This window comes from Rattus norvegicus, chromosome 7 (genome assembly GCF_036323735.1).
Source record: "Rattus norvegicus strain BN/NHsdMcwi chromosome 7, GRCr8, whole genome shotgun sequence".
NCBI classification, from domain to species: Eukaryota; Metazoa; Chordata; class Mammalia; order Rodentia; family Muridae; genus Rattus; species Rattus norvegicus.
Genome location: NC_086025.1, coordinates 134,088,395 through 134,107,137, shown reverse-complemented (window position 1 = coordinate 134,107,137; position 18,743 = coordinate 134,088,395). Strand labels below are relative to the sequence as shown.

At 49.3% G+C, this 18,743-nt stretch overlaps 1 protein-coding gene and 1 long non-coding RNA gene across 3 annotated transcripts; one reads left to right on the top strand and one right to left on the bottom strand.

Annotated features, from left to right (window-relative positions):
• Positions 1–277: 277 nt before the first annotated feature.
• Positions 278–4,232, bottom strand: Ankrd33 (ankyrin repeat domain 33). 2 transcript variants are annotated; one of them, XM_039080385.2, is made up of 4 exons: positions 2,801–4,232; positions 2,505–2,647; positions 1,815–1,849; positions 278–1,312 (listed from the first exon to the last, which is right to left on the bottom strand). In XM_039080385.2, exons 1-4 carry the CDS (start codon positions 2,919–2,921, stop codon positions 619–621), a joined length of 993 nt encoding a protein of 330 aa, XP_038936313.1. In that variant the 5' UTR covers positions 2,922–4,232; the 3' UTR covers positions 278–618. The 2 variants fall into 2 exon arrangements, with proteins under 2 accessions (XP_038936313.1, XP_038936312.1); XM_039080384.2 differs by lacking the exon at positions 1,815–1,849 and having other exon boundaries at positions 278–1,289; positions 2,507–2,647; positions 2,801–2,930; positions 3,163–4,232.
• Positions 4,233–14,093: 9,861 nt separating this feature from the next.
• LOC120093740 (uncharacterized) lies at positions 14,094–16,910 on the top strand. The gene is made up of 3 exons (XR_005487424.2): positions 14,094–14,651; positions 15,735–15,857; positions 16,651–16,910. It is a non-coding gene; the product is annotated as an uncharacterized LOC120093740 (long non-coding RNA).
• Positions 16,911–18,743: the final 1,833 nt, after the last annotated feature.

The window sequence follows — 18,743 nt, the reverse complement described above, 5'->3', positions numbered from 1 at the left end:
GAAGCTTGCAGCAGCAGGCCCTGTCACACCTACAGATGAGTGACAGGAGATGCCAGGGGCCGTGCCGCCTCCTTCTTTCCACTGTTTGGGGTCCCAGTTGGCTGACGACCCTCCTCACATCCAAGCGGCTGTCCCTTTCTCAGTTAAGCATCTACGGACACCCAGAGGCCTGTGCCCCGTGTGATTCTGACTCCTAAGGAGTTGAGGATAAGGATGAGTCGACAGCATGATTGCACAAGGGAGATTTCCACTTGGACGAATGGCACGCCGTGCACGCCGTGCACACCGTGCACACCGTGCTCCACCCCCAGCTGTTTACTTGATACAACTTGTAGGTTTCACGTGAGAGCAGTTCGCTTTCTCTTGCTTTGTGACATCCTACACAGAATACAGTGTGTGGTTATTACTGCCGTAACCGCTGTAGCCGGTCAGTCCCCTGCCGGCAGACACCGGGTTGGTCCCGTCTCTCCCGCAGACGCTGCTGTGGACAACCTTGAATACTTGGTGGGAGCAGGTTCCCGCTGGCAGAGATGGTTGGGATGCAGAAAGAGGTTCCGGACGGGAATGAGTCTTACTTGCCTCCAGCTTGGCCTAGTCTACCTCCTCGTGGTTCACTGCTTATTCCTCCTCCTTCTTCTTCTTCTCCTGGAATCTCCAGATGGGAAGAGTCAGACTTTGCTTCCCTGGAGGTCTAAGTATCAACTCGTACTGTGCAGCAGGGGAAGGTGCCTTGGAGAGGAGGATCTTAGGGACTTGGGACCTGAGACTGGTGCTCTCCCTGGACTGTAGCCACTGGGAGAGCATACTCTGAGGGCTCTGGTAGGGGGCAAAGGCCTGGGGAACAGGGACTTCCTGAGGAGGATGGGGTGCTGGAGGAGGTGGAGGGGCAGTACCCAACAGCTCTGGCACTGATTTGCCCCGAATGCCCAGTGTGGGTGGGTGGTCAGGGCACAGTGTGTGGCAGGCAGTGGTCAGGAAGGGACTGGCCAAACTGGTGGTGACAGTCACCAAGTGGTCCAGGACACCCCCTTCCTGAGGAAACTGAGCAAAGGAGAGGTTCAGAGTAGCCTGCAGCCTCTCTAGGAGGGATGGGGCAGCCTGATCCTGGGCCTGGGCCACAAGTTGGGCCAAGGCTGGCCACTCTGGCTGGTAGTGCAGGCTGAGCTGCTCTGCCTGGGGCCGCCTCAGCAGCTGCCGGATCTTCCGTACAGTGTCAAAGCTGTCCGTTAGAACAGCCCATTCCAAGGCTGTCTTGCCCCGGACAGGATCCACGGAGCTCAGGTCAGCACCTGCAAGTGACCCAGTGTGATTGGTTAGCGAGCCTTGGGTTGTACAAGGGCACATTCTTCAGCAGCAGGACTGATTTAAGCCAGATTCAAAAGCCCAGGGCTGCAGCCTTCTGTATAAGAGACAGGGAGCACCAAAGTCAGGACTGGGGGAACCTTGCAGTGAGCCCACGTGAGCCCACAGGGTCTCCAACAGGCTCACAGAGCTGGCTGAGCAGAGCGGAGCGTAGGATGCTCAAGCCGCAGCTGCTTGGGGTCAGGGTCCTGTTCTTCCCCACCACAAACACACACACACACACACACACACACACACACACACACACACACACACACACTTTGTTTCTTCATGCTCACGCCCTTGTCTCTGGGTCTCTGGGGCCAGAGAGACACAGTCACTCTGAAAGGAGAAAGACATGTGGTTCTCTTACTTTCCTGCTAAATCTACTGGGGTTGGGAAGGGAAGGCTGGAGGCAGAGATCTCTCAGAGAGACCAGCAGAGGGCACCAGAGATCAGCCACCTCAGGGAATAATGAGGGCTCCACAAGTCCACACACAGAGCAGCCCTTTGCACACAAAGCTCCAGTTGCAACTGAACACTGCCTAAGAGTTAGAGTCAGTCCTCACGGATGCCCCACTCATCAGCCTTCATAGTGCTGTGGTTGTATTTCTCCACCTGGATCTCAGGCAGAGGCAAGACTGGGACTAGAACTCATACCACCTCACCCCAACCTTTCCCCATCTTATGTCTGCACTCTTTGCTGGGACTTCCATAAACAGCTGTGCATAGCTGCACTAGTAGACTGTGAGAGGATGGGAGCACGGCCTTCCTTCAATAAGTTGTCCTCCATTCATATTTCATTCCCACCTCTCTGGCTGCAAGTAAATGTATCTGGTGGGGTGGTAGTGGAGAAGGTGCGACTGCACACCTGCTGTAAGTACACTTGCCATACAACACCTGCCATAGCACACCTGCTATAGCACACCTGCCATACAACACCTGTCATAGCACACCTGCTATACAACACCTGCCATAGCACACCTGTCATACCACACCTGCCATACAACACCTGCCATAGCACACCTGTCATACCACACCTGCCATACAACACCTGCCATACCACACCTGTCATACCACATCTGCCATAGCACACCTGCCACAGCACACTTGCCATAGCACACCTGTCATACCACACCTGCCACACACACCTGCCACAGCACACCTGCCATAAGGAGTGCAACCACACACTCAGAGCGGTCCCGAATGGCAGCCTTCATCAGAGCTGTCAGTCCCCGCTGGTCCCTGCGTTCCAGGTCCAGGCCAGCAAAGTAGTTGAGCAGGAGAGTCACCAGAGGCACATGACCTGCAGAGACAGGACCACAAAGCTAGTTTCCCAAGGTAAGGGAATGCTGAAGCCTAGCGGGGGAGACTCCTGTGCAAGATTTGGGGCTGGGGCAGTGGGGGTGGGGTGGAGTTGGGGATGAAGGTGGGGTTGCTGCAGGGTGGGGTCTCACACCTGCTTGAGCCGCCAGCATGAGGGCTGTGTTCCCGTCTTTGTCCTGCTGGTTCACGTCCAGGAAAGGACAGCCGCTGAGCAGAGCCACAATGGAACCATAGCCGTGGTAGCATGCGACCATGAGGCCTGTCTGGGGACAGAGCAGCTTAGACCTCCACTTTCCACTAAGCTCTCCTTAGGACCCCCTCCACTTTGTTCCCTAAATCCGCACTTCCCCAGGGCCTGTCCAAACCCCTGTGGAGACTGTCTCCACCCATCTAAAGTGTGGGGACAACTCTGGGACTATGGGGAACCGGACCAGGATGCTACGTGTGAAGCCTGAGCTATCCTCTGCTACTCCTGTGTGCCCTGGGGCATCTCACCCTCCCATTGCCGTCCACTTGGGAGGCCTCATCTGGAGACACCCCGACGTCCAGCCTGGCTTGGAGCTCAGCGAGGTCATTGTGGACACATGCCCAGTACAGCGTCTTCAGACCGCATCCAGGACTTGGTGTCTTGCCGCCTGGACAGGGCGGTGCCTCAGTCATGTCCAGTCCGCTCCAGGGGCGACAGTGGCTCCTCTGCCTGCAGCCCAAGTCCCTTTTCATTCAGCAGGCAGCTGTGACAGTACACCAAGGACCAGTTCCTCTTGCAGTCCTGGTTGGCTATGTCCCCACAGCTGCACCAGCTCCCCAGGGAAACCCTTTACCCCGGTGGGTGTCTCACTTCTGCCTAGACCCAAGACAGGCAGTCAAAGCATCTTACTGTATGTAGGTCAGGTCCCAAAGGAAGCTCATGGCAGGGGTTACCGTTTCCCCTCCCCCAACCTTACCTGGGGCTCTAGGGTCTCCAAAAGACCACCACGGCAGGGGGCCAGCCTGTGGCTCAGTACACCCCCACACCTCAAAAATCACTCTAGTCCTTCTGTGGGGTAGCTGTCACCAGGAAAAAGAAAGGCAGGTGACAGATGGCTGTGTCTGCAGAAAGCTGCCATCAACACCTCGGGGCTGAGCCAGGTCAAGCGGGTTAGGAAGGGATTGGGGGCCCGGAGGGATGGCTGTATTACCTGCCATTGCCCAGTCCCCGCCCTAAGATCCTGCTAAACTTGGCTGGTGGCAGTTTCTCCAGGCCCAGAGAGGAGTGGGTCTCTCTGGGCTAATCTTTCTCCGCTTCATAGCAGGAAGTCAGCGGTATTTAGATGTGACCTTGCAAGAGAAGCCTGAGATCCCTTCTTCTTCAAAGGAGCAGATTTGGGGAAGGGGCTATGGGGAAGTGGGCTCCAGAGTTTACCCAAAGAAATCAAAACATGAGAGTTTTCAGGCAGCTGGAGAGACAGCCCAGAAGTTAAGAGCGCTGGCTTGCTCTTCCAAAAGACTGTGGTTTAGTTCCCAGCACCCACCGAGCACCTCACAACTGTCTGTAACTCCAGTGCCAGAGGATCTGATGCCCCCTTCTGGTCTCTGCCGGTACTGCACTCCCATGGTGAACAGACATAGGCACTGGCAAAGTGACTGTAAACATAAATTATTAAATTATTAAAATAAATTTTAAAAAGAAGATTATGATGTATTAACTTTAATGGATTAGATCTGAAGTTGTAAGTAAAATATGGGATATTTAAATGATGTATTAAAGTAATAAGACATTTGTATAGTCATTTTTAAGATTGGTAACTTGAATGACTTGGAGTGTAGTGCTCTCCACATTGCGGGGCTCTCCTTTCCAGCACTGTTTTTGATTTTTCTTTAACGGTTTGGTTCCTGCACTGCTCCTCCACTCTTTATATTGGTGTTAATATAATATGCATTGAACATAAAAACTAAAATGTTGGTTTGTACTTGTGTCTTGTTATTGTCTGGTTTCTTGTGTTTGTTTGACTTATTAATCTTTTGTTTTGAGAAAGACTCTTATGTAGCCCAGGAAGTCCTGGAACTCACTATGTAGCCCAAGGTGTCCTTGAACTCACGATTCTCCTGTCCAAACCTTCCAAGTGCTGGAATCATATGAAACCTAACTTGTGTGTATGTTTTTATTTGCTTTTTTTTTCTTCTTTCTTTTTTAAAAAATTTATTATTGAATGCTCTGCTGCACATAACTTGGCATGCCAGAAGAGGGCATCAGATCCCATTACACATGGCTGTGCGCCACCAGGTGGTTGCTGGGAATTGAACTCAGGACCTCAGGAAGAGCAGTCAGTGCTCTTAACCACTGAGCCATCTCTCCAGCCTTCCACCTTGTGTTTTAAGGACCTGTTCTAATGAGGTCATATGCAATTTGGGAGTTAGTGTCTTGATGGTGTGGGGCTGACCTGAAGAGCAGGGGCTTCTATCTGGCTGTGTTCAGCCTTCGTCCAAAGCTGCTGGTGAGCTTTCTCTGGAACTGCCAAAGCTGAAAAGCTAAGTGAGTGTTTCCCAGCCTCCCTGGAGCTGTGAGTCTGGGCTTTATGTTGTGTAAGTAAATTTGGTGCAGAGCTTTGTATTGTGGGACATCCGCTTGTCTGAGACAGACTGTGGCAGCATGGGCTGGCTCTGCAAACAGCTTCCTTACTGGCCAGCTTCCTATGGTACTGACCATGATTTCTTAAGCACAGGCAGAGGTCATGTGACCGTCGACACTGGCAGTGGTTTGGGACCTAGAGCCTGCTTTTCCAGCGCTTTCTGCCTGAACTAGTCAGTAGTATTTCTGCTGTCTGCCACTGTGCTCTAACAGATGGGCACAGCTTAGCAAATAGAGTTTGACTTGGCACACACAATATCAAGGACAGCAAGCTCGTGGTATTGGCTAAGGGATCTGATCTGATGGTCCCAGGGCCTTGCCTGGAATTCTCTAATTTTTTCTCTTAGTCACAAGATGGCCACTCTACCACCAAGCCATCAGAGTAAGATGTGGTGAATGTGCACTGTGGAATTCTATGCAGTACTTAGAAAATATCTATGACATTGTAGGCCAGACATTCATTATCATTTACAGATATCCTATCCACAGCTTCCATTTTCTCTAGTCAGCTTTGAGCTAGATCTGATTGTGTAATACAAGCTCAGCCTGTGATCTGTAGCAGAAGTCTGATGGATGGGAACTCTTTGCTTTGATGTTGGAGCATCTTTATCCTGTCCTCACTTTCTCCCTGCTTCTTCCTGCTGTATGGAATCCCAGTGGATGAGCACAGGTGTGTGCACACAGGTGTGTGCCTGCAGGTGTTTGCCTGCAGGTGTGTGCCCACAGGTGTGAGCCCACAGGTGTGTGCCTGCAGGTGTATGCCTGCAGGTGTGAGCCCACAGATATGTACCCGCAAGTGTTTGCCTGAAGGTGTGAGCCCACAGGTGTGTACCCGCAGGTGTGTGCCCACAGGTGTGAGCCAGCAGGTGTGAGCCCACAGGTATGTGCCTGCAGGTGTGTGCATGTAGGTGTGTGCCCACAGGTGTGTGCATCCACCATATTTAACTTTCCCATTCTTCCAGAGGTGGATGCACCTTAAGGAACAGCTTATTTTGGCTCACAGCTCTAGGGTACAATCCAACACAACAGAGAAATAGTAGAAACTACAGGAGGGTGAGGCCAGACTGGTCTACAGAGAGAGTTCCAGGACAGCCAGAGCTACATAGAGAAACTGTATCAAAAGAGAGAGAGAGAGAGAGAGAGAGAGAGAGAGAGAGAGAACAAAAACAAAAAGAAAGAGAAAGAAAGGAAGAGGATGAGTAACAATACATGCTGGTCAGGATGTGAGAAAGAGGAACCCTTATTCCCAGCTGTTGGGAATGCAGCCATTATGGTAAGGATTGTGTGAGCTCCTCAAAAGGAAACGGAAAGCTCTCACACAAGCCTGGGCATCCCACTCCTAAGCACGTACTGGAGTCAGCATGCCTAGAGACCCGTGCTTTCTGGAAAACTGTTCGCAACAGCCAAGGCATGGATGCTCATCGACAGACAAGGCGATAAAAAAAGTGTGGTCTGTGTATACAAGGAACTTTACTTGGCCATTTAGAAGAATGAAACTGTTATGGGAGGGTGGATGTAAATGAGACAATCACATTAGTGAAATCACCCAGATTTAGAAAATACCAAGTATTTTTCCATATATATATATATATATATATATATATATATATATATATATATATATATATATATATAAAGTTACTATGGGCATAAAGGCAGGTGGGACCTTGACCTTGACCTAAGAGGGTCACTGTCCTCGGGAGGGAGAGGACACTGGAAAGCTCTGTGCCTGTAGGAGAAACCATCACTGGAGACACAGTGAGGGGATGCAACCCGGCAGCAACCGAGGCTGCTGTGCCCTGACCCTGGACTCCCAGCCTCTAGAACAGGAGCTTCAGCATTTCGTTAAGGCTTCCCAAGCCACCGCCACCAAGATCTAACCTTGCTTTTCCCCACGGACTGAGTTAACCGCACAGACTAAGCCATTCTCTCTCCCAATTTCTGGTGCCATTTAACCATGCACAACCTTGGGATTCCCTTTAACATTTTTTTGCCATGTTGCCAGATGTTTGGAGTGGCAATGGTAGTCTGGCTGGATAATGGGGCGAGCCCTCCACATTTTAGGGTGTTTTACTAAACAAATTCTTATTCTCTTGCATAAAATTGCAAGTAAAATGGTTGGATGCTCTTGAAACTTTAAAAGACCACGTATTTGTTTAGTCAGTTTTGTATGCGTCTGCGTCTTTGAGTGATCGTGCATCCCACAGGGCACACGGTGGAAGGGCTCGCAGAAGTCGTTTCTCCTTCCGGTTGAGCCTTGGATCAAACTCAGGTTGCCGCGTTCGGGAGGGAGCTCCTTTACCCAAAAGGGCATCTCCCCAACCCAATTTTTGAAAAATTTAAAACATTTTAACAAATTTTGATATGAATTGCATTGATTTTTTTTATAGATTAACTGGGGAACAGAGACTACCTCCTATTGTGCGCTCACCGCGAACCTGGTGTACACTCCGAAACACACAGGGCACTGTCTTGTCCAGCATGTCCCTGCCCCGCATGGTACTGGAGGTGCAAGTTTGGAGTAGGGACCAGTGCTAGGTGACATAGCCAGAGAGTGCCTTGTTTTTCCTTTATGTGGGACATGGCCTGCCGGTGTCTGTGAACCAGGAAGTGGATCCTTGGTAGATCTTGGAATGCTATTTAACTTGGGCTCTGGGGATTAAACTACGGTCTTCATGCTTACCCAGCAAGCCTTTACTGGCTGAGCCATCGCCCCGCCCCACCCCGCCCCTCAACAGCCTGGAAACCAGGGCATCTGGTTTGGTCCTTCCCTAGTTTTGCCTTCTGTCCCGGATGGTCTCACATATTCAAGGTTGATTGCCGGCTTTTCTCAGTATTGTCACCCAAGTGCCTTAAAGAACATCGTTGCTGCAAATGCATCCGGTGCCCCTTCCCGTCTTTTCTTACATGGCATATATGTGGAGTTGGACTAATTCTAATCCTTAGTGTCTGACATATTTTCACTGATTCATCTGCTTTGGGGTTGAGGCCTGCTCCACAGTCAGGAACTCATGCTTGGTACTCTAAACCTGATCAAAAGCCCACAGCCAAGGAGAACAGAGACCCCCGAGTCAGGGAAGTTGTGACTGTTCTCTTACTAAATGAACCGGTTGTCAAGCTTCCTTCTGAGTATTTCTGTTTACACATAGATCAGCACTGCCTCAACCTGGGACAGAGAAGCCTCTCTCTGCGGTGGGCAGCAGTGAATGCAGAGGCTCATGGCTGATCAGAAGGTTGGGGATTTGTGACCACTGAGTGCTCAGTCCTAAGTGGATCATTTATAGTAACGGCGCCCACAAGACTCAGGGAGCCTTTTGGAAGAGGAACCCGAGAGAACTTGTCGCTGCTTTGATTGTCTGCTGTCTTAGTCTATTCCTGCACAAACACCATGACCAAGAAGCAAGTCGGGGAGGAAAGGGTTTATTCAGCTTACACTTCCACATTGCTGTTCATCACCAAAGGAAGTCAGGACTGGAACTCAAGCAGGGCAGGAAGCAGGAGCTGATGCGGAGGTCATGGAGGGATGTTACTTACTGACTTGCTTCCCCTGGCTTGCTCAGTTTGCTCTCTTATAGAACACAGTACCACCAGCCCGGGGATGGCACCACCCAAAATGGGTCCTCCTCCCTTGATCACTAATTGAGAAAATGCCTTACAGCTGGGTCTCATGGTGGCATTTCCTCAAGGGAGGCTCCTTTCTCTGCGGTAACTCCAGCTTGCGTCAACTTGACAACACAAAACCAACCAGAATGCCTGCCCAAGATCAAGCCAATCAGAGCATTGGCACCCCAAAAGATAGTACTAACTTGATTCAGTGGGCTACAGAAAGAAAACAAAACAAAACAAATGAATAAAAGATAAAAACAGGGGCTGGGGATTTAGCTCAGTGGTAGAGCGCTTACCTAGGAAGCGCAAGGCCCTGGGTTCGGTCCCCAGCTCCGAAAAAAAGAACCAAAAAAAAAAAAAAGATAAAAACAGATGAGAAGGTCATGCTTGAGGTGCCTGAGGGTGTATGAGAGAGAGCCAGGAGTGGGCGCCACAATTAAGATACACTATTTACACATATGGACTTGTCAAAGAATACATAAAAGTTATTCTATGAAAATGAACAACAGCAACACCCCTCAATAAAACCATAAAAATTGCAAAAAGGCCATTGATTCACACAAGAAGTATAAATGATCAATAAATATATGGAAAGATCCTTAGCCCTACAAGAGAGTAGTACAAAGTAAATTAAAAACAAAAAAATGAAAGCCAGGCATGTCAGGTGCACACCTTTAATCTCAACACTTGGGAGGCAGAGACAAGGCTGATCTCTGAGTTCTAAATCCAGCTCCACACAGAACAACCCTGCCTTAAAAAAAAATGAGGGGGCAGGGTAGAGGAGGCTAGTCTCATCAACACAGAAAGTTCCAGGATAGCCAGGACTACATCTAGAGACCCTGCCTCAAAACAAAGAAAGAAAGAAAGAAAAAGAAACAAGAATACAGGGACAGTGGTACAGGCCTGTAATGTCAGCAGTTGGGAGGCAGAGGCAGGATGGTGGAGAATACAAGGCCAGCCTGGGCTATAGAACGATAACTTGTAACTTGTCTCATAAATGTAACATAGAACAATAATGATACATTCATTTTGGGCCATTAGCTTAGCAATAGTTAAATGTAACATTAAGTATCCACCCTAGGGGCTAGAGAGATGGCTCAGCAGTTAAGAACACTGACTACTTACTCATCCAGAGGTCCTGAGTTCAATTCCCAGGAACTACATAGTGGCTCACAACCATCTGATGCCCTCTTGTGCTGTGTCTGATGAAAGCTACAGTGTATTCATATAAATAAATAAACCTTTAAAAAATGTATCCACCCTGTAGAAGAGGAAATTTTGGATAGCAGTTGACAGTGTCTACCAAAATAACAACAGAACCAAGGCCAGTCTGCAGGCCAGAAGAGGGCATCAGATCTTGTTGTAGGTGGTTATGGGTCACCATGGGGTTGCTGGGAATTGAACTCAGGACCTCTGGAAAAGTAGCCAGTGCTTTTAACCTCTGAGCTGTCTCTCCAACCCTGAGAGTTTTGGTTTCTTTAAAAACCCAGTTATGTTATATGGATATGTCTTTGTTTTAATGACAGGTGTGGGATATGGGCTGCTTCAGTTTGCCCACAGCCATTAACTATATTCTAGGGGAGTGTGATTTTTGCCAGCTGCAGATAGTTTAATTGTGGGGACTCTGGGGAGGATATAAATTCCTGATCCCTAAGAGACCCTGTGGTGACTGCTGATCTCCCGTTGCTGTGTTTGTTTGACTTGCTGGATTGCTGGATTGTTAGAGATACCCTGATGAGGGAGATTGGATTTGCCCCAAGGAACCAACCCAATGCCTCTAACCAGCAGGAGATAGACTAAGGTCTACACCTCCTTCTCCCCCTAGCCTCCTTTCTCTCCTACCTAATGTTGGGAAGTTGGAAGGGACTAGGGTGGAATAAGGGTTGGTAGATAATAAGAACCCAATAACATCACCCAGAAGCACACACTGACAAAGTACCTACACATTCATTTACCTAGACGTCCTGCCTCTAGGAAGCTCTTCCACAGCAGCACTTGCATATATGGGCAGCAGTGTGTGGTACAGAGCTCACAGTGCTGTTTGGCGGGCAGTGCGGCTCAGCGGTAGTGTGCTGGGCTCTGTTGGCTCCACTGGTGGCAGGGGATAGGCAGAAACCATTAATAGAAGCATTGGGGACAGTTCAAAGACTATGGCTCCATCATCAAAGAATAGAGGAGGCCAGGATGATAGCCGTTAGCAAAGAGCTCTTGCAAGCACAGGGACCTGGGTTCAATACCCAGAATTCCTCACACAAAAAAGCCACATGAGATGGACTGTTTATGATACCAGCATCAAGGAAGTGGGAATCCGTGGATTCCTGGGGCTCCCTGGCAAGCCAGCCTAGATTACCTGACAAGCTTCAGGTCAAAGAGAAACCCTGTCTCAAACAATTTGAGGAATGTCTTGTCTTGAGAATATCTGTGAGTTAAGCTGTGTTGTTACTTTACTGGGAGAAGTCAATGCTTAGGCACACACCTGCAAACACACATAATCTAACGGGAGCACACGTGTGTAAGCATGAAGCGGGTTCCTTCTTTTGCCAATGAATAGAAAGAGGCATGGCAGTTCTCCTCACTGGCTGCACAAGGTAATCACTTTAGAAACAGCAACTCACAGAACCCAGGCCAGGGATTCTGAGGCATTGGTCTGGGGCCCAGCCCGGAGGAGAGAATTTCAAAGCTCTCCTGGAGCAGTTCTAATGCAGGCGAACAAACGCTGGAGCCTCTGCCCAGAACAACGCTCATTAAACCCAGAGGCGGTGAGTGAGCAAAAGGTGGGCTTCGCGGGTTGCATTTTGAACTTGAGTGATGTTACTTACATAACGGTAAAAAGAGATTAAGCCAGGCAGTGGTGGTGCACACCTTTAATTCCAGCACTCAGGAGACAGAGGCAGTTCGGGCCTGATCTGAAGAGCGAGCTCCAGAAAAGCAGGGTTACATAAATAGTCTCAAAGAAAAACAACAAAAAACAAGACAAAACAAAAATCCCCATTGCTCTTCTCTCTTCATTAATTGTGCCCTTGGCTCTTTTCCCTCACCCTGGGCATCTGCCGCCTGCATTCAACAGGGTTAGCTGTTCAGCAGACATGAAACCCCTGCCCATTTCTCCTAGGTCCGAAGAGCGCATGCACATGTCCGCTGAAGGACAAGGAAACTTCAGCCTGTGTGGAAAAGCTCCGAGGACATTAAGCTACTGAAAGGACCTTAGCTTTGTAATTCTCTTCAGTGGTCCAGAGCAGGCCACCTCCTGCCTCCAGTAAGCATCTGTTTCTGTCAGGTCACGTTCAGCCACTAGGGGGAAGCCATGAGCAGGAACAGTCATAGCCCCTGAGCCTCAGAGGCTACGGTGGTCCAGGTCGCAGATAGCCTTTAAGGTGATGGGCAGTTCACAGAGGAGGGAGGTTGCGGCCCATCCTTGCCCTAAAGCTCAAAGATTAGGTGAGTTATTTCCATAGATCAGATTTAGCCAACCTGGAGGAATACCAACCTCCTATACCCAGACGTTGGTGAGGATTCTGTTCCTCTCTGTCAGCTGGCATCCTTGTCCTGGGTCCTGTCTAGGTCTCCTCCCTGAGGAAAGCTGCGTGTTGTCCAGGTCCATGCCTTTCTCAGTTCCATACCTTTCTTGGTTCCCAGGATGGGTCTTGCCCTTGCCTGTGTGTGTCTCCATTGACAGAGACGGTGGGGTGTGGTAATACACACATTTCAACCAGCGGCTATAGGAGTTTCTGTATGTTGGCCTGGAGGTTCAACAGTACTACAAACGATTCTTTGTCTTTTCACTGTTGGTTCTGACGGGAGTTCACCTTACTTTGCATATCAGTTTTTCTTAGCTTCATTTTTGATAATAACATATGGGGGCGGGGGTCACATTAAAGGGTAATGGCAGGTCATGTCTAAGATCCCAGAACTCAGAAGGCTGAGAGAAGAAGGATGCTGAGTTCATGACCAGCCTGTGTTACAGAGTAAGACTCCCTCCCCCACTTTCATTTTAATTTAAAAGATTTATTTGATGTGCATGAGTGTTCTGACTACATGTACATATATGTGCACCTCATGTGTGTCTCGTTTCTGTAGAAATCAGAAGAGAGCTTTGGATCCCATGCAACTGGATGTCTGTGAGCCACTGTGTGGGTTCTGGGAACCAAACACTGATCCTCGGAAAAAGCACCAAGTGTCATCATCTCCAGCTCCAGGACTCCAGGACCCTATCTCTTTAAACGTGTGTGTATGTGTGTGTGTGTGTACATGTGCGCGTACATTCCACACGTATGTTTAGGTACCCACAGAGGCCAGAAGAGGGTGTTGGATCCCCTGGAGTTACAGTTGTGAGCAACTCAGCTACTCAGCATGGGAGGTGAGATTAGAACTTGGGGCTGAGAGGGCAAAGAGGGCTCTTAACTGTTAAGCCTCCTCTCCAGCTGCGAACACTGTCTTGGCTCCTGTGCTCTTTAACGCCAGGCTGGGAGGACAGCTTCATGGTATAGCACTTTCAATATGTGTAACAACCTGGGTTGGAGCCCCTGATTCCTCAACCCTGCAAAAATGAGAAAGAGAGAGAGAGTGTGTGTGTGTGTTTAATGTCTTCTCTTTCAGTTTATCCTATTTCTTTGGTGCCTCTCACTAGCTGGCTCTCTCCACCTCAGCCATCTAACTACCCTCTCCTAAGCCTGAGAAGTCCATGTGGACAAGGCTTGGCGCTTGCCTGGCTGTACCCTTCCTACACCTGGGCTAGGATGCTCTCACGTGTCTGTCTGCTTATGTGATTTAGTCAGATGGGCAAGTGGACACGGGGGCTGTGGAAGCAATTCAATGGAAAAAGCACTGAGGAAGGAGTTGAGTGTGGTTTGGAACACAGGCTCCAGCAAGCAACCAAATCCATGTTTACCACATCCATTTCCTCTTTTCTGGAGGCTTTTCCCAGGAGCAGGCTTATAGGTAGACTTCATGGCAGATTCTGCTGAGGCCACAGGTCAGTACAAAAATGGCCTCACCCAGTTTAAATATTAGGCCAGGGATGGGACCCGGCAGGGTGGGGCAGAGAATGGAGGAGGTGACCTCTGACCCCAACTCTGGCCCCTTCTGGGGGTCCAGTGTGATCTGCCATAGGTCATGTCCCCTACCCCCCAACCATGATCTACATCACAATGCCGACAGCTCATAACTCAGGGCTGGCCAGGGAAGTCTGGGATTGATTTAGGGTTGGCTCTGATCAGCCCACCCTCTTTGGATGATGGCCCTGGGGCGTGGGCAGGAGCAAGGGTCATGGGTGAAGTTCAGGCAGGAAGGTCCTTGGCACCACTGCAGTGCACCTGTGACAAACCCTTCAGCACTCCCCATGGGTAAAGGGGAGGGGCTCTCAGATACTTTCCAGGCTCTCATGTTCTCTCTCTGCTCAGCTCAAGCCCAGGCTGGGGGACATTTAGGGGCAGCATCTTCAGGAGACTCAGGTACCAGGAGTCTCAGGAAACAGCCTCATCACCCACCAAAAGTCAACAGACTCTGTGATAGCCCCTTCGAGGGGCCACCAGCTTCATTTAGTCTTAGCTTGGCTCCCAACCTGATGCCAGAGCCTGTGGCCTCTCCCTTTAGCACATTTCACGGCCCTTTCCCATTAGCACACTTCAATGCTACTTTGTATCCAGCCAATGTTCTCCACCTATATCCGCGAAGAGTGTCCTCTGCTCTGGGTGTTTCAGCCCCGTCTCATCCTTTTCCTCATTTCAGCTGGACTCGTGGGCACACATGACACTAAAAGCAAATCTCAAAGGTCAGTGAGATGGCTCAGTGGTTTAAGGGTGTCTGCCACCAAGTCTGATGACCCAAGTTCAATTCTTGGGATCAACATGGTGGGAGGAGAGAACCAACTCTTGCAAATTGTTCATAGACTTCCACAGGTGATCTGTGTCACATGTCCAGACACACACACATGCACACACATACACATACACACACACACACATACACACACACAAAACTATAAAACATATATTATTTTATTTAAGGTTTTTTTTAATTGCACATGTAGGTTTGTGCTCTTGGAGATCAGAATAGGGAGCTGGATTCCCTGGAGCATAGGAGAAGTACCAGATAGAAGTATCAAGTTCTCTTGTTCTCTCTTGCCCTCTTGCTCTTACCCTCTTCCCCCTTTGTCCCTTCTCTCCCCATTCCCCTCCCCACTTCTCTCCATGTGCTCATGGCTGACCTCTATTCTTCTATTTCTCTACTTCTCTCTCTGCCCTTACTACCCTCTTAACTCCCCTCCCCATGTCGTGAATAAACTCTATTCTATGGGTTGGGGATTTAGCTCAGTGGTAGAGCGCTTGCCTAGCAGGCGCAAGGCCCTGGGTTCAATCCCCAGCTCCAGAAAAAAAAAAAACTCTATTCTATACTTAAAAAAAAGGGGGGGTTCGGTCCCCAGCTCCGAAAAAAAGAACCCCAAAAAAAGGGGGGGTTGGGGATTTAGCTCAGTGGTAGAGTGCTTGCCTAGGAAGCGCAAGGCCCTGGGTTCGGTCCCCAGCTCCGAAAAAAAGAACCAAAAAAAAAAAAGTATCAAGTTCTGAGGAAAAACAATATTTGCTCTTAACTGCTGAGCCATTTCTTCAGCCCACAACTGAAAACCAAGTTGCTATGAAATGTCTATTCTTTCCTTATAACTAGCTCACAAAGTAAAGCCTGCCTTACAGCATTCTTGTATCTGCTTAGTGTGGGCTCATCCTCCCTCAGACACCTTATTCTTTATGGTAAGATAGGGTCTTACGGTGTAGCTGGTGTGGACCACACAAGGCCTCCCGAGTCTTGGGAGTTTGGGCATGTGCCACCACATCCTGTTTAATGTTCATTCATTTGACAGATGCAAACACGTGTCTTCAGAAAAGCCAGGAAGAAAGACAAGGCAGAAGTTTTCTTGGACCTGTTTGGTAGCTGAGGAAACAAGCCCCAGAGGCTGACGGGTCTGGCCGAGCTTACCTGGCAGGTGAGTCATGGACTTTCAAGCCACATCTTTCCCTTTTCTCTGTGGCCCATGACTTCTCTTTCCCTCTCTGCAGCCCTCTGCTTTGAGTTCATTGTGAAGGCCACCCCTTTTGGTGGGGAAAGAGCACGGACAAGCAGCTGAGTAATTCTGTTTCCCATGTCATCTGTTAACATGGTGCACCATCTGTCAGGTCCACTATTTTCAGCCTCCCACCCTCTCCCTGAGGCCAGAGTGGGGGAGGAGGCCATCTCCCACAGCCTGAGTCTTGGGGACCCTTCTACTCCATGGCCTCAGAACACCCACATGAAGTACAGGTCTAACAAAGGTGAGCTAAAGTTACAGGAGCCATGGGGTGGGGGTGGGGTTGGGTTAGGGAAGCCAAATGGCACCTAGAAAGACGGCAATGGATTCACCTGGGTAGTTACTGCTCCCAGAGCGAGCCACAGAAGCCAGGCCTTTGGGACTGCTGAGAGGCACAGCCATTCACACTCCCAGTCTGTCCTACAGGGGCTACGGGTATGGCTGGCTTTTAATTAGCCTTTGACTTCTCCATTCCCCAGGCCCCTCTCCCTCTACACCCCCTCCCCAGGAAGGCCATTGTGCAAGACAATAAGGAACCTATAAATTCTGGGGGACAGGGCTGTGGGGGAAGGGAGCTAGTCACTTCAGTACCTCCTACCACTCAGGTCCTGCAAAGACAGAAAGGGACAGGCAGGCCCTTCATGGACTTGCCCTTCACAAGCTACACAGGAACCCGCTCAGAAATGTGAGCCAGATCTCTCATCTTTTACAGACGAAGAAGATGAGGTCCCGGACTAAGATGGTTCAGTTTGCAAAGTGTTTGCCGTAAAGGTATGAGGGCCTGAGTCTGTCTTCCCAAAGCCAGAGAGATGTCTGCAAGATGGCTTCGTGGATAAAGGTTCTTGCACAAGTCAGGTGACCTGAGCTGGATCTCCAGAATCCACGCTCAGATGGAAGGAGAAAACCTCCAACCTCCCATACACACTCCTTACACACAACAAAGAAACAAAGAAGCAAATGACTACACCTGAACAACCTGTGTCGCTGCAACATTGTAAATCCTAGCACAGGGTGTGTGTGTTGGGGGGATGGGGTGGAGATCCCAGGAGGCCAGCCAGCCAGTCCAGTGACAGATACTATGTAAAAAACTTAAGGTGGCAAGAGACTGAGTGTGCTGACCGGCCTGGCTGAGGCAGGGTTATGAGACTGAGGTCAAACTGGGCTACAAGGAAAGAAGGTTGACTTGGACGCTGATGCTAGCTAGCATCCGGTGACCAGCTCTTCCTTCACCTCTCTCCTGCTGCTCTCCAGTCACTCTCCCACCTGGGCATTTCCTCAGTGAACTTCCTTGGAGTTCTAGCTGCACGTAAGGCCAAGTGCGGAGGAGGCCATGATTGTGAGCCCAGACCCATAGCCTAGTAATGACTGTAATGAAGCAGACCAAAGGGTGATGGGTAGGTAGCCTTGCTCTAATGCACACACTAGCCCCCAGTGGCAGGTGAAGTACTTCCTTGTCTTAAAAAAGCCAGAAATGAATGAATGAATAAACTATAGATTCTCCTCTAAAACCTGTGACTTCATTAGTCCTAGGTAGTTAGTTAACTAATCCTAGGTATTTAGTTAACTAGTTTTCCCGCACCACATTTGATTTCCCTCTTGATGAGTAGGCCTTGGCTCAAATTAGTTATTATTGGTTTCTCCCAAGCATGCACGCCGTTATTGCTCCCTTGGGGTCATTGTACCCTTCCCTGATTCTTTATTGTTTATATTCTCTCTCTCTCTCTCTCTCTCTCTCTCTCTCTCTCTCTCTCTCTCTCCTCCTCCTCCTCCTCCTCCTCCTCTCTCTCTCCCTCTCTCCCTCTCTCTCTCTCCTTTTTTCCCTAAGGAAGTTTCTCTGTGTGGCCCTGGCTGTCCTAGAACTTACTCTGTAGACCAACCAGGCCTCCAACTCAGAAACCTGCCTGCCTCTGCCTTCCATAAAGGACATAGAAGAAGAAACCTTGCTTTATCTTTTCTGCTTGCTCTTGCTAGCAAGTCCATTCCTTCACTGGAACTAGAGAGTACATCTTTGGGGTTCCGGGATATAATAAAGATCAACTGAGACACCCAGCCTCATGGCTTTAACCACAGGATTTTTGTACCATCTGATAGCCATTGATGGACAAGCTGAACCACTGCATGAATATATATATGATATATTCATTCATGAATATATCATATATATATTCATTCTTTAAGTTCTGTTCCTCTAGAATAGCAGTTCTTAACCTGTGGGTTATGTCCCCTTTGGGGATCAAATGATCCTTTCACGGGAGTCACCTAAGACCATCAGAAAACATAGATATTTGCATTATGATTCATAACAGTAGCAAAATCACAGTTATGAAGTAGCCATGAAAACAATGTCATGGTTGAGGGTCACCGCGATATGAGGAACTGTATTAAAGGATCGCAGCATCAGGGAGGTTGAGAACCGCTGCTCTAGAGAGCCCTGACTAACACAGATTGAAGGTGTGCACCACCATGCTGGCGCTCTCCTCTACTCCTCACCTGATTAACCCTGTGCCCCACCTCACTGTACGGGCTCTTCCTTGATGTCCTGTCAGTTCTGTTCCATTTCACCTCCCTGAGGTTGTTATGAATTGTCCTAGGCTCAGTCGTCTAGCCCACCCCATACCTGTTATGTGGTAGTGATCTGAATCCGGGGCTTGCAACATGCTTGCATTAGTTGAGTCACGGCGTTCTTTGGTGGGTCTGGATGTACAGGTGTCTCTGCCTGTAAGACGATGACCTGTTACTGTCTACTTTCTAGGGTGGTTTGTGAAGTTAATTAGCTAAGCCATCTAAGGTGCTGAGAATGATGCC